Consider the following 18,977-nt stretch of genomic DNA (forward strand, 5'->3'; position numbering starts at 1 on the left):
TTTATATGTCCTAAAACACGTCAGGGACTTGTGTTGCAAATACGAAAGATTTTGGGCTAAATTGTAAATCTTCTAATTTTTGGCTCTCTCGTCGGTTTGGACTGGGTGTCGATCGATGCTCCTTCAGTGTCGATTGACACTGGTCAGTTGGTCAGACTCCAAATTGACTTCTTTGATTAAATGCTCCAAAACGATCTAAATTGTTCCATTTTGCTGATTTCATGCCAAAATCCTATAAAACCTATAAAGACTCAAAAACATCCTAAAAAACAAATCAAAAGACTCTAAAAGACTCTTTATATCATGGTTAAAAACCACAAAAACCATGATATATTACAATTTTCTTGCAATAATGACTTATAATTTATTTTACAGACCTTTTAGATCCAATAAAATATATTTATTTCGGCATACTTAATTTTCGATTACGAAAAAAATAAATCTCAGTTTATTTAAAATTAAAAAAAAACACTCCAGGTGGGAAACATGATTTAATTTCATTACAAAAAGAAACAAAAATATTATTGAAAAAACCAGTCCAAATATTGAATAAACCGAAACAAATAGATTAAAAGAAAAAAGACCCAACATCAATCATAGTATAAAGAACTTCCGTGGTGATGACGAGTTGGTAAGCGGTACGTTTCTCGAAAGAAAACAAAAAAAATCGCTTTAGAGCTGAATCCATATTCTTGCTGCTGTGTGATGACATTCGTACTTTAATTTGTCTCTCTTCGTTGATAGTGCTGAATCTCTCTCTGTGACAAACCTAGACGACCTATTTCAGCATGTTCATGTTCTTAGTAAATACAGCTATGACAGGCCAAGCGAGATACTGAGCCTGCCCGCACCTTCTCCTTATATTCTAGGGTCAGTACGTAACATTTCTTACTGAGTTTTGCTTCCACCCTCAGGCTAAAAAGGACCTCATGCATCTTCGCTTTTCCTCTTATGCGCGCAGGAATGATTTTGCAACGCATGAGCTGAAAGAGGAGGTTGTGCGACTAGGAGTTGATCTCTCGCTACATGTGGCTGAAATGATGTTTTTGCTCTGTGATGACCTTCGTACTATGGTAACAGATGTATGGCAAAAGGGACCTGAAACCTGATAGCCCCGTGGTGGAAAGGCTATTTTGTGTTACTCGTGATGTCTACTCAAAACATATCAAACCAAAGAATCTATTATATTACAAAGGTGGCCAGTTGGTCCACTGCAGACTGATGATGACGACTTGGGAGACTTTGAGTGTGGGAATAAGAGATCTGGACCTCCTTGTTAAGAATCTCAGAACTGAAAAATGCTTTTTATATGGCTGCGAGTCCAAGCGGATCATTGAAGAATTGCTGAAGAAGGTAGAGGAGCAGTTGAGGTCTGCCAAGGATGCTTCAGAGGCGCATGGGTTTGCTAGGGATGCAATGGATTCCGGCATCTACGACTTGTGGAAGTCGCTCTTTGACAAAGAAACCGACGTACCATGTGCTCTGGAACGAGATGAGGGACCGCATTGGTTAGGGTATGTGCATTGGCAAGGACTGATTTATGGTCCTTCAATTATTTTAATCTTATTTTGAGAGTTTCTTAAGTTTGGGTTTAGCATTGGTGTCCTTCAGAGTTGGTCTCCTGGAAAAAAAATATTTTTTATTTTAAAAAATAAATTATTTAAATAAAGAAGTAAAAATATATTAAAGTTTTAATTTAACCTTAAACATAAAACATTGACATTAAATACATTAGAAAATTACAAAGTTACAAAAACTTGAAAAAAAAAAACAAAAGATACAATTAAAACATGAAAAATTAAAAACATAAACCATACAGATAAAAACAAACATTTTATTCAAGTCATCGATTTTTTTTTTTATTAATCTTCATTATCTGGAAGATGTCCAAAGTTAGTCCAAATATGCTCAATCAAATCTTTTTTTAACTGTTCATGGACTTTTTTATCCCGAATTTCTGTAAGCCGAATAATCGTAGTGCTCATATTTGAACCCAAACTGGCGGCACCGACGGTATATGTTTGATCCACAGCTTCTCCGTCTTGAAATTCAGAAACAATGTTTCGGTAACTGTATGTTCCTCTTTCATCCTTGATAATCATATTATGGAGTATTATGCATGCTCTCATAACATTTGCTATTTTGTTTTTATCCCATAAATGAGATGAATTTTTAATCACGGTGAATCTAGCTTGCAAGACTCCAAAGGCACGCTCAACATCTTTCCGCACAGATTCTTGTTTTTTAGAGAAGAGAGAATGTTTGATACCTTGTGGGAGCCGGATAGATTGTATAAAAGTTGCCCATTTGGGATAGATACCATCGGTGAGATAGTACGCCAAATTGTACTCTCTTCCGTTGACAAAGTAGTTGACCTCCGGAGCTTTACCGTTAAGAATGTTATCAAAAACATTTGAACGATCTAGAATATTAAGATCGTTCATAGTACCTGGAGCTCCAAAAAAAGCATGCCATATCCAGAGGTCGTACGAAGCTACTGCCTCCAACACGATTGTTGGTTTTCCGGTTGATCGTGAATACATCCCTTTCCAAGCTGTTGGACAATTCTTCCACTCCCAGTGCATACAGTCAATGCTCCCAACCATCCCGGGAAATCCACGTTTTTCATTTTCATAGAGTAGTCTTTCTAGGTCGTCGGGTCTGGGACGTCTTAGGTATTCATCGCCAAACAACTGGATTATCGCGGCGGTAAACTCGTGCAAACATTTCCGAGCTGTTGATCCACCAATTCGTACATACTCGTCAACTGTGTCGGACGAAGTACCATATGCCAATTGGCGAATTGCTGCAGTACATTTTTGTATAGGTGACAAACTGGCCCGACCGGTTGCATCCTGGGATTGACGAAAATACTCGACTTCTGTAGAGAGACGTTGCACAATACGCATGAACAATGGCCTGTGCATGCGAAACCGTCGCCGGAATAAATAGTCCGGGTATGTTGGAGTATCACTGAAATAATCATTCCAAAGTTTATTGTGGCCTTCTTCGCGGTCTCTTGGGATAAATATCCGTTTCTTTGGCTCTATTGGTTCTTGAATGAGATTAGCTTCTGCATAATTATCAAAATATGCATCAAAATCATCATCCATACCATCTCTTTGGTAGTGATAATGGTATGATGAACCAGCCATTTAGAAAAAGAGAAGTGTAGGGAAAAAGAGAAATGTAAGAAATTTGAGTAAGAAATGGTATGTTGTTTTGTTATTGAGTAAGAAATTTGAGTTGAAAAGAAATGAGAAGTGGTGATCTTCTTTGGTTTGGTTGGTATTGTGTTACAAAGAAGCATATATATACGCAAAGAAGGGAGATCCGTGATACTTCAAAAAATGCCAAATTCACAATAGGCCAATAACTTACATTTACCCGTGATACCAATAACAAAAACAAAAGCTACGAATAAGAAAGATCCGTGACACATTCACAATAGGCCAATAACTTACATTTATCCGTGATAGCAAAATGCCAACAAACTTACAAAAGCTACGAATAACAAAAGCTACCAATAACTCACATTGATCCGTGAGACCTAGCCAAACACAAAAGCAACCAATGCCATACCTACTATTGCTACCAAAGCTATCAATTCAAAACCAATTATAAACCTATTTTGGATCTTCCCTAACTCAAACACTTCATTCTCGATCCGTGACAGTTTCTGCTCTATTTCATCACTCATGTGTGATCCGTAGTCAGTCGATAATGCTAAGTTATCTACCTTCTGAAACAAAACTTCACATTGTTTGCCCATCTCTCTCATCTCCTCCATGACAGCTTCATCCCACCACTTGTGAATATGCATCTCTCCATCATCAATATTCCCACATGTGAAGAACCTGCAATAACATATATAATTAGCAATTTCAATTCATAAACAGTTAAAACAAACCAAAATCATACAAAAATAATTAGCAATTTCAATTCTTACCGTCTATTGTTACTTGTAGATAAGAGGGGCTGACCACCACAGTAGCAAACCTTCGGGAATCCGAACTCAACCTCAGGTTAACGAGGGTAAACTCTCGCCTGAGCATTCATGAAACTACTCTCAGCCTCATCCATCCTAATCAAAGCTTCTATTTCCCTTTGCTCAGTGTCGTTTGAGTATTGACCATATTGATCTGATGAATCAGGCTGAGAGTAGCTGTAGTCTTGGCCCATCTGATTTATTTGAATCATATAGACATAGAGAACAAAATCACACAATTAGAAACACAATCTATTATAGATTAATCATACAAAGTTGCATCTTAAGCCGAGTTGGTGAAACTAAAACATACAATCATAAAACGAAAATCATACAAAGTTAGATACTAAACAAAAACAATATGAACGCCGATACTACTAAAATCATACAAAGTTGCAACAACAAGTTGATCAGCTTAGAAATACTGAGCCACTATCTTATCCTTGATAAGTTGATCAACTTCACCAAGTGGCTCTGGTTTCGCAAGAAGTGTGTCTAATATGCCAAGCTTCTGTAGCTTCTCTTTTTCAGCCATGTCCACCCTCTTTACTTCCCACATGCTCTTGTACTCAGCGAGAGCCTTCCCCTTAGCATTGTTCCTCTTGGCCTTTGCAGCCTTGCAACCTTGAGGTCTAATCTCAAAGTCTTGTTCACTATGGGTTTACTCGGACTGTGAAGCTGACTCGGATTGTGAACCACCCTCTGATTGTGAAGCTGCAGCAACTACTTTCCTCTTTGTTCTGACGTTTGTTGAAGGGTTGTTAATAGTGTTAAGGTTCAGCCATTTCTGCTCAAACCTTAACAAACACCAACAATGCTCCATTGTAAACTTCATGTTATGTTCAGCGAAATAGATGTCGTGGGCCATCTTCAGGACATCATTCTCAGAATGTCCACTGCTGTTTAGTCTTTCCGCAGCTGCGTAAGCCCCACAGAACTTGTTAGTCCACTCATTGATCCTAAACCACCTCTGCTTACAGTTTATGTTCATCCCCTGTTCACCATTGGCTATAGCATGAGGCGTGTCTGCATAGTATTTGTTAACCCTTTGCCAAAAGCTTCCTCCCTTTTGTTGATTTCCAATAATAGGGTCCTTTGAAGTGTTCAACCACGCACTGATAAGAGCTTCATCATCAGCCGGATTCCATTTCTTCCTCTCCTTCCTGACATGTGTCTCTTGAGAAAGAGGTACATCCTGATGAGATTCTTGAGACGAGTAAGGAGGTACTTCGTAAGCACCATCTAGGTTAAGAGTATCGCCTTGACTGTTGAGAAGATCTACATAACTAGAAGAGGACTGACTGAATGTATTATAAGAACTCATAGGAAGAGTGTAGCAAAGAGGAAGAAGCAGTTAAGATGAGAAAAGAATGAAGAGAGATAGAATGACCGAAGCTTGAAGCGTTTAAGATGAGAAAAGAATGAAGAGAGATAGAATGACCGAAGCTTGAAGCGTTTAAGATGAGAAAAGAATGAAGAGAGATAGAATGACCGAAGCTTGAAGCGTTTAAGATGAGAAAAGAATGAAGAGAGATATAATGACCAAAGCTTGAAGAGAGATATAATGGAGAAAGATTGAAGAGAGATATAATGACCAAAGCTTTAGTAGATGGAGAAATCGGATATGTTGTTGGTACCATTCATAATGACAATAGCTTCAACTACCTAAGTCTAATCACAATTTATGACAACTAAATATCAAGTACAACTAAAGCTTCAACTAGTTATAGAAACTTAGTTATAGTTATAGTTACATAAAGCTTGTACAACTAAAGCTTGTATAGCTTCAACTAGTTATACAAGCTTCAACTAGTTATACAAGCTTATACTCTCACCTTTATATAAATAGCTATAGTTACATAAATTAAAGCAAATGCAAAATATAAATCATATTAACTACTCTACCAAATCAATTAATGAGACCAATACCAAATCAACAAACAACAAGAAATTGACATTTTGGATGCTAATAGAATCGATTATTTACCTTTCACTGGGTGAATGTTGCTACTTCTTCTGAGATTTCTCCTTATGTGAGGCTTTCACGCTGAGGAAACTCATATACAACAAACAAGTTTTATGTTAAACTCGGTTGAACATAAACGAATACGGTTTCACAACAACAACAAGAATACGGTTTCACAACAACTATCTTAAAGAATTTGGTTGCCTTACCATGTGGGGACTGAGAAACGCTTCCTATCCCATTCGGAATACGACCAAAGCCACACACTTTAACCTTTGAAATCTGCATCCCAAAAAAAATTCGTAGAATTAGAACCAAATTTAAGATAGTCATAAAATAAGATACTAAAATCACTCAGAAACTAAAACGAAACCCTAAAACGAAACCCCATAGACTAAATTGAAACCCTTAATCGAACCCCTAAAAACTAAATCGAATCCCTAAATCCAAACCCTAAATCGAAATCCAAAACATATTAAGAAACACTAAATCGAAATTAAAATCAGAGAGAACATATACAGCTTCACAGATATTCAACACACGAATCAAAACTCAGTCCCAAATCTATCGAATCACATAAAAATTGCCTTCAAACCAAAACAAAAAAATACATCAATCTATCATTGGAAACATAGATCGTACACAAACCTCTTTATATTGCAACCGGCTAGAAGAGGACTGACGGCAGATTTGCCTTTGATTCACCCAATTTTCAAGCAGATCGGCGGAGGTTTCAAATCGCCTTCAAGAGAGAGAAAGAGTAAAGAAAGAGAAACAAAGAGAAACGAAAATAACTCGAGAACAAGGATTTTTTGTCTCACCCAACCCAAACGACAGAAACAAATGAGAGGCCGCCACGTGTTAGGAAGGACCGACGAAAAACGTCTGTTTTGTAGATACGTTTCTTTAATATTGGGTTAATTTCGATTTAAATTAAAAAAAAAAAATGTGACGGACACTCCTAAGATACGGTGATGCATATGCCCTTAGCTACTCGCCTACTTAGCTTGTTTCTTCCTTCCTGTTTGGATTATATCTATGGCGCTTATATTTCCCATTTTGCTAAGAATCAAAGTAATTGTTATTTATTTTAAGTTTACTACTGATCAGAATCAAACTATCTTAAAATATATATAAACCAAATTTTGCTTGATTGGTATTGATAAATAGTTGGAAGTGATAGTGTCCTTTTTGTACTTCTCTTCCTCTGCCGAGTAAGTACGTACAAACATTGCATATGTAGAGAACAAACTGGTTCTTGTTATTCTTGTAATGAAATGTTATTTTGTTATCACGGAATGTTATATGCCTATCTATCATACATTACAACGTCACACATTTATTAGAGATTGAGTATATCGATCTATACTATTATTTCACAACTTAGGGCAACGGAGCTCTCGATTGAAAGTTGGCATAATTATGTTTTCCTAGACACATTTGGATTCAAGGATTACATGAAAGCATTTCAATCTCATACTAATTAAGTACTAACTATATAACTAAATTAAGTAGCCTCCATTAATTGGAAGTAGGAGATATCCCAAGTACTAACTATATTATCAACACTTTTCCAAAAATTATAATATTTTTATAAAATTTATTGTTATATTTCTTTTAAAAATTATTTTTTGAGACAATATTTACTTTTAATATTGCAATTGTTTGGTAATAGCATATATCTTTTTAAATACTAACTACTTTATAATATTATAGTATTTTAATTTGTTTGTTATATATTACAGTTTTATATTGTTTGTTTGTTGTATTTGCATCATTATTTTTTGAAATATTTTAAAGTACGTAATAATATTGTAATTGTGAGCAAACAAAAATTATTAATTTATCAACAGCAGAAATTTAGTTTTACTAATCCGCCGATGTGGAACATTAAAACACACTTTTTTTCTTCATCAAATGAGTAATATATCTTATGCAGAAAAAAAATCTACATATTTATTAATCATATGTATGATATGATAATTAAAAAAAATAGTAAATCAAATAAAAGAAAGATGATAGGAGAATCATAATTAAAATCTTAACAAATTTTCTAAATGTAGTTATTAAAAATAATCATATTGTAGATTTAGAAAAATAATATATTAGTTTTAAAATTCTGATTGGTTTACAAGTTTTAAAAATTAATTAGTAATTTTCGTTCTTAATTAATTAGAGAGAGAAGTTTTTTTTGCAAACTAAGAATTATTTAAAATAATTTTCAGTCTAATATTAAAATAGCAGTTTTACCCTTACTGAAAAAATTAAACATTTTTAACATGATAATGTAATATTTTACTATTTATAAGGTTAATTTTATATTTGTACTTCTCAATTAATATAGTAGGATTAAAGATATAAAACACATTTGGTCAAGCCAAAATGAGGCACCAAACACATGTAACTTGGCTGCTAGTCACATCTCATTGTCCCAGATCCGTTTTTTTTCGTTATTGTTTCGTATTACGAACTTGAGAGGAATCAAAGAAGAAGAGAAAGTTTATTAAGATATTTTCTCAATATGATTAAAATCAATCTGTTACATCAGTTATATACAAAGCTGTCACTAAACCGGAAATCTATATCAAAAGCTATATAACTTAATTAAACCGATTAAAACTGGTATACATACTCTAATATTTTGAATCACAAAAAGTGATTTGGTTTGGGTTGAACCGTACCATAAAGACCTTTGCAGTGTCTGATATTTATTAAAGTTCAAACTTCAAACAAAGTTTTTGGTAGATGATAAATAATATGAACATGAAAAATACCTGTGTTGTATAATTAAATTTATATTAATATGACTTTTTCATTTTTTTTTTTAATTTGAACTTAATAAAGAGAAAGTTACCGTAGTTTATTCTCTTTTTATTTTAACATGCTATAGTTTTCCAAATCCACCACCACTTTTTTGATAAATCAACCACATAATAATATAGTTAGAAAACTTCAAAATTCGTTACAATAGATAATACTAACGTTACAAATAGAGAATACTAATTAAGAGAATGGTTAGTTGAAGTTCATACGTAAATTAGAGGCAATACTTGAAATTACTAACTTGGTGACTATATATGCTATGAAATCTGATGAAATGGAAATAAATCTTAATTAATAAAATAGAGAATAATAATTAAAGAAAATACACCAGAGTACTTTATTTTGATTTTATTTGGGTGTGAATATATAGCTAAAATTTATTTTCTGTAACAATTTTTTTATTACAACAATTAAATAGTTGGTTTCCATGACAAATTTCTTTCTTTTTATTTTGAACAGAAAGTCAAAACCCATTTTTTTACCTTGTAAGTCATAAGGAAAACAATAATTGTTAATTTCTTTCCATATTTATTAAATGTCATAGTCAAAACAAAGTAAATTATTTGTCTTTAATTAAAAAAAAAAAGAACACTCCAACTAGGGTTAATAAAACAACAAAGCAATTAGTTGTCTATATAATCTTCTTATCTCTTTACTAATCAAACAACATAAATCTAATAACATCTTCACCTCTCTTTTCGTATACACAAGTTAAAAAAAATGAGTCTCTTCCCTCTCTCTATTATGAAAGGCTCTCAATTTCATCATCAACCCAAACCCATGAACGCATCACTATCGTCGGATGAAAGAGGCAAACGGATCCTCATCGATCCTGACCGGATCAGCAAACTCCCAGACGATGTGTTGGTCAGGATCCTAGCGACTATGAGCACAGAAGATGTCGTCAAGACAAGTGCGTTGTCTAAACGTTGGAAGAGTGTATGGAAGCAGGTGCCTTTCCTCCACTTCAATATGCTAATTGATATGAACAAGATGCAACCTCTGGCTCCGGAATCTATAACCCAGGTTTTTCTCTAATACTTAGCATGTTGTCTTTACGAGTTCCTAATGTGTTCAATGGAAATGGTTTTTTTTTTTTAATATATTTGAAAGTGAGCATATATAGGTTAGTAGGATGTGAATCCATTACATAGCTAATGAAAATCTATAGACAAAGCAATCTCTTGCCTTATTTTCATAGTTTACATGATATTATCTTCCAATTTAATTTATTAAATTTAACAATTGATAAAACTATAGCCAATTTTACATATTATTAGTGAGAGTTTAAGCACAAGATATTAAATAATTTTTCTTTGGGAAGGTTATAAACCGTCACAATGGTCATCTGGAGGGCTGCTCAATCATTCATTACGCCCACCTGTTTAAAGACAATGTGCTGGAAACTTGGATCCGATTACTTACTCTTGAGAAACAAACCAAAGCTATCTCACTTTCAAACCATCATGGAAACGGTACGGGAACCAATCCGCTTCAGTTGTCTCCAAACATATTCTCCCATCCAAGGCTCAAAACACTGTTCTTATATCGATACGATTTAAAAACTGCAAATGCCTTCAACAACTGCTACAATCTCAAGGTTCTCAAATTTGAGAAAATCTTTGCTGAGGTTGATGTGTTCAACAAAATTATTGCATCGTGCCCTTCTCTCAAGGTTTTGGTGCTACACCATGTCATGTGGCTCAAAAAAAAGGCTTGCTTGAAGATTCGCAACAACAACCTTAAGCACTTGCATGTGTCTTGCATTGATGTTGATTGCATTGAGGTGTATGCGCTTCTTCTAGATATCTTCTCGATTTATTGTATTCGTTTTCCTAAGGGATCTAACTTCGTCATCAAGGCCCCAAGACTTTTGTTCAATAATGGCGCTATAGACTTGGAGGGATTCAACATGCAGTACAACATTTCACGTCAAGCTCAGGTAAGTACAAGCAATTGTATGTTATATATCTATTTTAATTTATACGTTGTTTGACATGTTTTTTTTTTTTGTATATATCGAAGGAGAGAGAATACATTGGGCATGAGTTCGTGGTGAGTAGAGATGCTAACTATTTGCAGCGGCTTAGATCTTTGGCGGTGTTCGTGGATGTAATGAATTCGAAACAAGTTGAGCTGCTTCGGCAGATATTGGTAGCATGGAATGGAGTACTCCGTGAGCTCCATGTTTTATTTGAGGTTCGTACGTTCATATTTTATGCTTTAATTCTAGTTAAATAGCTAGATTTGATCAATTTTTGTTTTATCACTTTTGTTTAATTAGCATCTATAATATCCAACACATATTTATGTATATGTTCTTGTATATATGTAGGATACCAATGTTTCCAAGGAAGAAGGTGAATCTTCCATTTGTGGAATACAAAATAAAAAGTGGGAGGAGGGAAAAGTGTTTCCCAATGCTGATTTCCGTGTGAAATCTGTGTGGATGTATAATTTCAGCGCTTCGAATAAAGCTCACTTTGCATTAGCTTCACATTTTATAACGCAAGGGACTGTAATGAAGGAGTTGATGATCATGACATCTTTGGTTCCTGCAAACGAGAAGTTAGGTTTAGAAGCAGTTCCTGCAACGGATACGTTAGCTAAAGAAGCGGCAGTCGCCAAACTAAGGAAGCTTCCAAAGGGTAACGAGATGCTTCGAATTAAATGCTTCTGATGGAATTTGGTTCAAATCTAGTAGCTAGCTAGGATATAATATCTCTCTAGTCATGTGTGACAAAATCTGTTATGATTTTTAATATGTTTATTTCTTATATGTGACATAAAATCTTTATGTTAGTTTTGAATGTTTAAATGACATAAATACCATTTTTGCACAATGGCTTACATCAAACTTGTTCTTTCCACTCCCCGATTAGATATTTGTAAAGTAGAAAACAAATAATGTTGACCTCTTAAATTGGGTTTCATTGTGTGAAATTGTCTAAATCTAAAGTGAGAACAACAATATAGATTGGTAACACTAAGTGTGAGAGAGAAGAGAGAAAGAAGGCTGGGTCATATAAAACCCATGAAAATTTAAAATTTGGTGTATTTTTGGTTAAAATTATATATTAACTCCAGCCTAATAAACATATAATCATTCATTCGACACCGTATCCCCATATCCTGAAAAACATCATCCATCATCAGCTCTCCGTCCAGTTGAGCTTTTACATCTTACCATAGCCTACACTAATGGCTAATGCCATCCATTATCATCAACATAACAAGCAATACATTTTATATATTGCAACACAATCGACTCTCGTTGCCATTAATTATAGGATTGGCTGATCAGCAAGACTTTAGGTCGAGCATTTACAAGATCATTAATATAATGTTGACGCAGCAACAGTAAATGGATATTTCCACGCTGCTCTTTTGCCTTCTTGCTTCTTCAACAGACGCTGAAACGAAGAGTCTCGTACACCAACGTTATCAATTAAAGAGGGTTATAATATGTGTGAAGTTTATCAGTTCCTTAATCAATTCTCTATTGGACTAAAACCGAAAGTATGCATGTGGGCCAAATTGCTAATCAAGCCCATCAACAGCTACAAAGAAAAAGGAAAAATCGTTACGTACAGAGCAAAGGTTACGTTTTTGATCATAAGGGAAGCTTGGTGTACAAGAAAAGTGAGCCCTATCCTTTGAAGTTCCTTGGGTGTTTCAGTGGTAATACAAAGATGGGAGAGTTAAACCAAGACAAAGAGAGAGAAAAATAAGAAAATCATCTAAGTAAAGAAGAAGTTCGGGTTCTCTACCTTAGGGTTTTGCTTTATCTTTCTTCTCTAATTAAGCTTTGTTGTCGGTTAAGTGTTGTGTAAACCATGATTGTTAGTGAATCTACGTTTGTGAGAGAACGTTTGCTGAGGCGAACTCGTTAAATCTCCATGTTATGCTTTACAATTGATTCGTGAATTGAGTTTGAGTTGGGACTGAACTGGTGCCACTGTATCACAAAAAAATATGAATCTCAGAAAGTAGAAAGTGACATATAGGAGTTACTAGTTAAGTTTATGGGTTTTCTAATGAATAAGTTCTTTTTTTTTTTTATAGTCCTTGCGTTGTTTTGGGTTTAGATTTTAGAGTTTAGTCACATTACATCTTAAACCAAGTAAAAATCCTGATAACAAAGAATAACTATATTTTGCAATTAGAAACCTTGTTTAGTCTGACATATACATAGTATAATTGTTTTTCCCATATCCTGTACAGATATATTTCTCTTTTTAGTATGAACAGAAAGCATATTTTTTATCACACAATAAGAAATATGTTAATTGTCATATTTGTTTTCATTTTTATAAAAATACCATATTCAATAAATAAATAAAATAAAATACCACTTTAATTAGAGTTTCATTACAGTATAAAAACACCACCCAGTATTTTCGCTACTTGTAATCCTTCTTTATCTCTTCATAATCCTTTTTAACCAAACCTATCATCACCTCTCGTAGTGTTCTCTTCCAAGTAAAACATGGGTTGGTTCGCTCTCTCCACTCTCAAGAACTTTCGATTTCATCGCCGATCCAAACCCACAAATAGAGCATCACTATCGTCGGATGCAAGAGACAAACAGACCCTCGTTGATACGGTGGACCGGATCAGTGAACTCCCAGACGATGTGTTGGCCATGATCCTATCCGGTGTGACCACAAAAGATGTCGTCAAGACAAGTGTGTTGTCTAAACGATGGAAGAATGTATGGAAAGAGGTACCATATCTCTCCTTCGATATGCGAAAAATTACCGTAACCAACATGGAACATCCAATCGCTCATTCTGCTTGTGTTGCCAAAACAATAACAAAGGTTAGCGTCTCTCTATTTTTCCAGTGTTTTCTGTCTATTGTTGTTCGACCATAGTATTGATGATTACATTTTGACTAGTAGAGAAAGTCAATTTGAAATCAAATACACTTGTATGTATTATACAATATGAAAATCTTAGATATATAGAGGCAAACAACAATTCAGATAATTTATGATGGAAAACACAACAAAAAACATACTCTATGGATTTATTTTTATTTTTTGTAAATACCACAAGAAAATTTCTTATTACAAAAGTTCAAACATGTTTAACTAGGTGAGATGTTTTATTTTATTTTTGACGATCTAGGTGAGATGTTTTATATAGGTTTTTCTTCAATTCATGCAATAAAAAGGTAATAACAACGGTTTTCATGCGCAAATTTAAATTTTTTTGAGTTTTGATCAATATATTTGGAAAGGTGAGTATAGTTTGTAGACGCAATATTATACGATTTATTGAAAATCTAACAACACACAATCTCTTGCCTAATTCACGTAGTTAATTACATGACATATATTTATCTTTCAGTTTATGGAATTTAACAAGTGATGATAACTATCACATTCAAATCTATATTGTATATATGTGTATTAAATAACTTATGTTTTTGTGTATGTGCATAGTTGTTTTATTAAAACCACGATTCTTGTTTTCTTAAAGGTTATAAACAACCACAATGTTCATCTTGAGGCCTGCACAATAAAACATGATGATTACCAATGTCACAACGGTGTGCTCGAAACTTGGATTCGATTACTTACTCTTCAGAAACATACCAGGGCTCTCTCACTTATAAACCATGATGCTGATGCTAGGGGAGTCAATCCGCTCCCACTTTCCCCAAAAATATTCTCCCATCCAGATCTCGAAACACTCTGGCTATGTCTATACGATTTAAACACTGCAGCACCCTTCAAACGATGTCGTAACCTCATGATTCTCAAACTTGACAAAATCTCTACTGAGGTTGATGTGTTAAACAAAGTTATTGCATCGTGCCCCTCTCTCAAGGTGCTGGTGCTTGATGTCATGTGGGATAACGGGAGGGCTTGCCTGAAGATTCGTAACAATAACCTAAAGCTCTTGCATTTGGCTTGCTCTAATGTTGATCGTATTGAGGTGCATGCACCTCTTCTGGATATTTTCTCCCTTGACTACCATTTTGATGGCCAATGTATCTTGGTCATCAATGCCCCTAGACTTTTGTTTACTACAAAATATGGGTCTGACAGGGGGAGAGTACAAACCATGGTCTATAATATTTCATGTAAAGCTCGGGTAAGTACAAGCATTTGCATTACATATTTGTATATATATATATATCATTTATATATTGTTTGACATGTTTAAGTTGTTTATAATATGAATTGAAGGAGATAGAAAATATTGGGGACAAGTTCTTGGTGCATAAAGCTGGTAACTTTTATCAGCAGCATGAATATATGGCGGTGGCCGTGGATGTAATGAACTGGAAAGAAGTTGAAATGTTGCGAAATGTTTTGGTCGCATGGAATGGAATAAAGAAAGGTTTCTTTATATTATTTAAGGTACAAACATTTCATGCTTCAATTTTAGTTAGATAGATTTGATGTTTTTTTTTTTTTTAATTTCCATTAACATTTTCTGTCTGATTAGTAGGTATCAAATCCGAAACATGTTTATGTATGTTCTTGTATACTGTATATAGGATAAGAGTGTTTCTAAGGAAGAAGGTGAATCTTCGTTCGGTGGAACACAGGAGGAAAAGTGGGTGGAAAACGTGTTTAGAAATGTTGATTTCAGCGTGGAATGTGTGTGGATGTTTAAATTCAGCGGTTCGAACAAGAGACAGTTTGCAATAGCTTCGCGTTTTATAACGCAAGGGACCGTAACGGAGAAGATGATGTTCCTCACGTCTTCGGTTCCTGAAAAGGTGAAGTTAGATACAGAAGCGGCTGTCGCCAAACTAATGGAACTTCCAAAGGGTAACGAGAATCTCGATATTGGATACTTCTGATGAATTTTGGCTTGAATTCTATGTCCTATATATGTGACAAAATCTTATCTTCTGATAAAAGCATAAATCATGTTGTTTTCTTCTTCCTTCCTAAAATTACATTTTCTGTTGGCTTTTTAAGTTTACATTAAAAACAAAAAATACAATTTTCTCGCAATGACTTGTATAATTTTATTTAACTTGCTCTCTCATCTCGCCCGGTCGAATATTTGTAAAACAAAAATCGATTTCTTTGGGTTTCCTTACGTGAAAATGTCTTAATCTAAAGATGACAACAAAGAATATAGATTGGTAAAAGACTAAGAGAGAAGAGAGAAAGAAGGCATATCCTCGATCCTGAAAACATCATCCATCATCAGCTCTCTCTCCAACTGACCCCTTGTACATCTTAGCACATCCTACACCAATACCATCCAGTCCATCATTGTCATCACCGTCACAAGCAATATATATGTATACTTTATAAATTATACGGAAACATGGATCGACTCACGTTGAATTCCATGTAGGTAGCGTTCTTGTCCAGCCATTGCTTGTCCATTACCGCAAAGGCCACACAGTAAAGCAAATCAAAGGCCCATTCGTTTTCTGGATTTTTCAGAATCTTTTTCGAGTCATTAATCAAATAACCGAAGCTATGATTGATCATAACCAGAGAGATAATGATATGTTTCCATAGTTTACCACTTTACCTGATAGCATTTGTAAGAACACCAACCGTAGAAAACTCCTAGGCTTTACTGCACATGTAGTAAGTATAAAAACCAATTTTGCTTCACAAACTAAGGCAAGGCATTAAAGAGTGAGTAACACTCACAGGCTTCTAGGTCGAGCATTTGCATGATCATGAAGGTAATGTTGACGCCAGCTACAGCGAATGGATATTCCCAAGCGGCTCTTTTGCCGCCTTGTTTCTTTAACAGACGCTGATATGAAGTCTACACCAATGGAACCGCGGGATTATTACATAAAAGAAGGTTTGGATTTCTGAAAGTAGAAAGTGGCGTGGGAGTCAAGTTTTACCGAGAATGTCTTGGCAAAGAATAAAAGATTCTCCAGTGATATGAATCCAGCTCCTCTAATAACAACAGATGCAAGAAAACCAAATTAATCACTGTTTGACATGTTCTTATAACTCCAGCAGGAGAAAGAGAACGAGAGAGAGAGAGGAGTAACCTGAAATCAGTGGATGGATCTTTTCCTTGCCATCCCATATTTTTCCACTGGTCTGAGACCAAAGCTTGAAGCTTTTCACCGGGATACGTAGCAGACCACAGTGCCCTCAGTGCATCCTGATGGTCGGGTTGCGATGCATCAAAGTAATTCTTCATTCTCTTCCTCAATCTCTTTAGTCTTTCTTCCTATGATAATGATATAACCCCTATCAGACTTACAACACTGAATGCTTCCATAAAAAAACCAATTTACTGCAGCTAGTTTTGTTTACCTGCAATGGTGTCAAGTTAGAACAGATACGTTCATATGCTCTCTTGCGGTTGAAGCACACACATGTTAGGCTTTTCTTGATTCTCCAACTAGGTGTGCTACTACAACTTACATCATCTGCATCCGTAGTAATCAGCCCTGTATAAACAAATAAGAACACACTTTGTTCAAGAATTACATAAAAGCATCTCATACTAATTAAGTACTTACTATATAACAAAAGTAGCTAGCTTCCATTGGAATTAATGATTTAAAACATACTTGGTCAATTCATAGGAAAATGAGGGCACCAAGCACATGTAACTTGGCTGCTAGTCACATCTCATTGTCCCAATCCGGTTTTTTTTTGTTGGTTTTGAATCACATTTTTTGGTTTATAAAATAAAGAAACATGGAAACCTTCAATTTGGTAAATTCTTTTAAAAAAAAAAAAAAAAAAAAAAAGTATTCGATTTATTTTCTCTACAGTTTTTGTTTGGTAAGGTTATACAAAGTATACTCGGATATGAAAAAACTAAGCAGATCGTTTTGGGTATAAATTGGTTTATATACTGCTAGTCCTACATATGGTGACAAGTTACCCAATAATAGATATAACTATGTGACCCCCATTGCCACATAAAGACAATGTGATTATTATTTGAAGTGAGTACCACTTGCCTCTACTCCAGTTTATACACTTTTTGTTTTTGTTTAGGATAACAATTTCATACAACTGTCAAAACTTTGCTCTTGAAGCTGATCTAGACATTTGAGGGGACCAAACATAAAATTCAGTTCCAACAGTTAAATCAAGATAGTGTAACAAACATATAGATCTACACAAACTGAAGTTTTTGTTTTGAGTCACGTGGCAGACCGACTGAATCATTCACGGATCTCTCAGAAACCCGCCCCGATTAAACTAAACCGGGTGCAATCCTATGATGAACCACCGATACGAATTATTATTAATTCACAAAAAGAAAAAAAAAAACTCAAAGGACCCACAAATAAAGAACCTCTCAATCTTAGATTATGATTCAGACACAAAATGAAAACCAATGCTCCTTGTAAGCCAGACACCTAATAATTATGCTTAGAAGAGTCCCAAATATACATCACATCTCGAGAAAAAAAAAAAAAAAGATTCTCACTAATAAAATACTACTAAATAATGTTTTCCTGTAGATAGGTTTCTTTACTTATGTTAACAGTTAACTGGTCAAATATACTGTTAGATAGCGGCCTTACTCTGCTACAGACACAGTAACCAAACCAGCCTTTTAGCGAAATATACTGTGAATCACTTATTTTGCAACATTTTAAATTTGGATAACGGAAATAGAAATATTAAATTGAGGAATATAGTAATGAGAAACTAGTTCTTAACAAATGAAGAACGTTTTTTCTTTTTTTTTTTTGATGAGTAAAAAAAAAAAAATTGCATTTGAATGGAACTAAATATCACATTATGAAAAGCTTAAATAATAATTAAGGAAATAAAACAAAGATCAATTGTTTAATACGATTCTGATTTGATTCGGCGTTAGCAAATTAATAGGAAATATAGTTCCAAACAATATAAAAAAACAGAGTAACAAGGCGAAAGAGAAAGAGAACGTACCAGCGGATGAGGCAGAGGCAGAGGCAGAGGCGTCGTCGGAGTGAGCGTCACAACCGCGGACAGAGGAGGATGAGGGAGGTGAGAGATGACGTGTACCGACGCATGAGATTCTGACAACTCTCATCTCCGGTTTGAGAAATGAGATATTTATTGTTCTGCAGATTCTTCCGGCGGAGAAGAACGTGCTTGTTACTCTCTTCTTTCTTACTAAGTCAGCTTCGGCGACTTCGACTTATTTATACACACTATTACTCGTTTTCAGTAGCTACCAAAATGACGCATATACCCCTCCTTCATTACACACTTTTTTTTTTTTTTTTTTTTTT

General features: G+C 34.7%; 4 protein-coding genes across 5 annotated transcripts; 2 read left to right on the top strand and 2 right to left on the bottom strand.

Annotated features, from left to right (window-relative positions):
- On the bottom strand, positions 4,027-5,312 carry LOC104789671 (glutathione S-transferase T3-like). The gene is made up of 3 exons (XM_010515332.1): positions 4,672-5,312; positions 4,422-4,620; positions 4,027-4,182 (listed from the first exon to the last, which is right to left on the bottom strand). The coding sequence occupies exons 1-3, from the start codon at positions 5,310-5,312 to the stop codon at positions 4,027-4,029; spliced, it is 996 nt and encodes a 331-aa protein (XP_010513634.1).
- Positions 9,479-11,457, top strand: LOC104787745 (putative F-box protein At1g67390). The gene is made up of 5 exons (XM_010513366.2): positions 9,479-9,803; positions 10,102-10,719; positions 10,803-10,976; positions 11,113-11,350; positions 11,384-11,457. The coding sequence occupies exons 1-5, from the start codon at positions 9,498-9,500 to the stop codon at positions 11,455-11,457; spliced, it is 1,410 nt and encodes a 469-aa protein (XP_010511668.1). The 5' UTR covers positions 9,479-9,497.
- LOC104789672 (putative F-box protein At1g67390) lies at positions 13,267-15,599 on the top strand. Its single transcript, XM_010515334.1, has 4 exons — positions 13,267-13,599; positions 14,264-14,881; positions 14,977-15,150; positions 15,291-15,599. Exons 1-4 carry the CDS (start codon positions 13,267-13,269, stop codon positions 15,597-15,599), a joined length of 1,434 nt encoding a protein of 477 aa, XP_010513636.1.
- Positions 15,757-18,851, bottom strand: LOC104787746 (ELMO domain-containing protein A-like). Of its 2 annotated transcripts, none has more exons than XM_010513367.2 (8): positions 18,652-18,851; positions 17,047-17,183; positions 16,776-16,960; positions 16,623-16,677; positions 16,417-16,537; positions 16,292-16,339; positions 16,093-16,187; positions 15,757-15,997 (listed from the first exon to the last, which is right to left on the bottom strand). In XM_010513367.2, exons 1-8 carry the CDS (start codon positions 18,773-18,775, stop codon positions 15,899-15,901), a joined length of 864 nt encoding a protein of 287 aa, XP_010511669.1. In that variant the 5' UTR covers positions 18,776-18,851; the 3' UTR covers positions 15,757-15,898. The 2 variants fall into 2 exon arrangements, 1 of the variants encoding a protein (XP_010511669.1); XR_768029.1 differs by having other exon boundaries at positions 15,905-15,997; positions 16,093-16,203.

This window comes from Camelina sativa, chromosome 5, assembly GCF_000633955.1.
Source record: "Camelina sativa cultivar DH55 chromosome 5, Cs, whole genome shotgun sequence".
NCBI classification, from domain to species: Eukaryota; Viridiplantae; Streptophyta; class Magnoliopsida; order Brassicales; family Brassicaceae; genus Camelina; species Camelina sativa.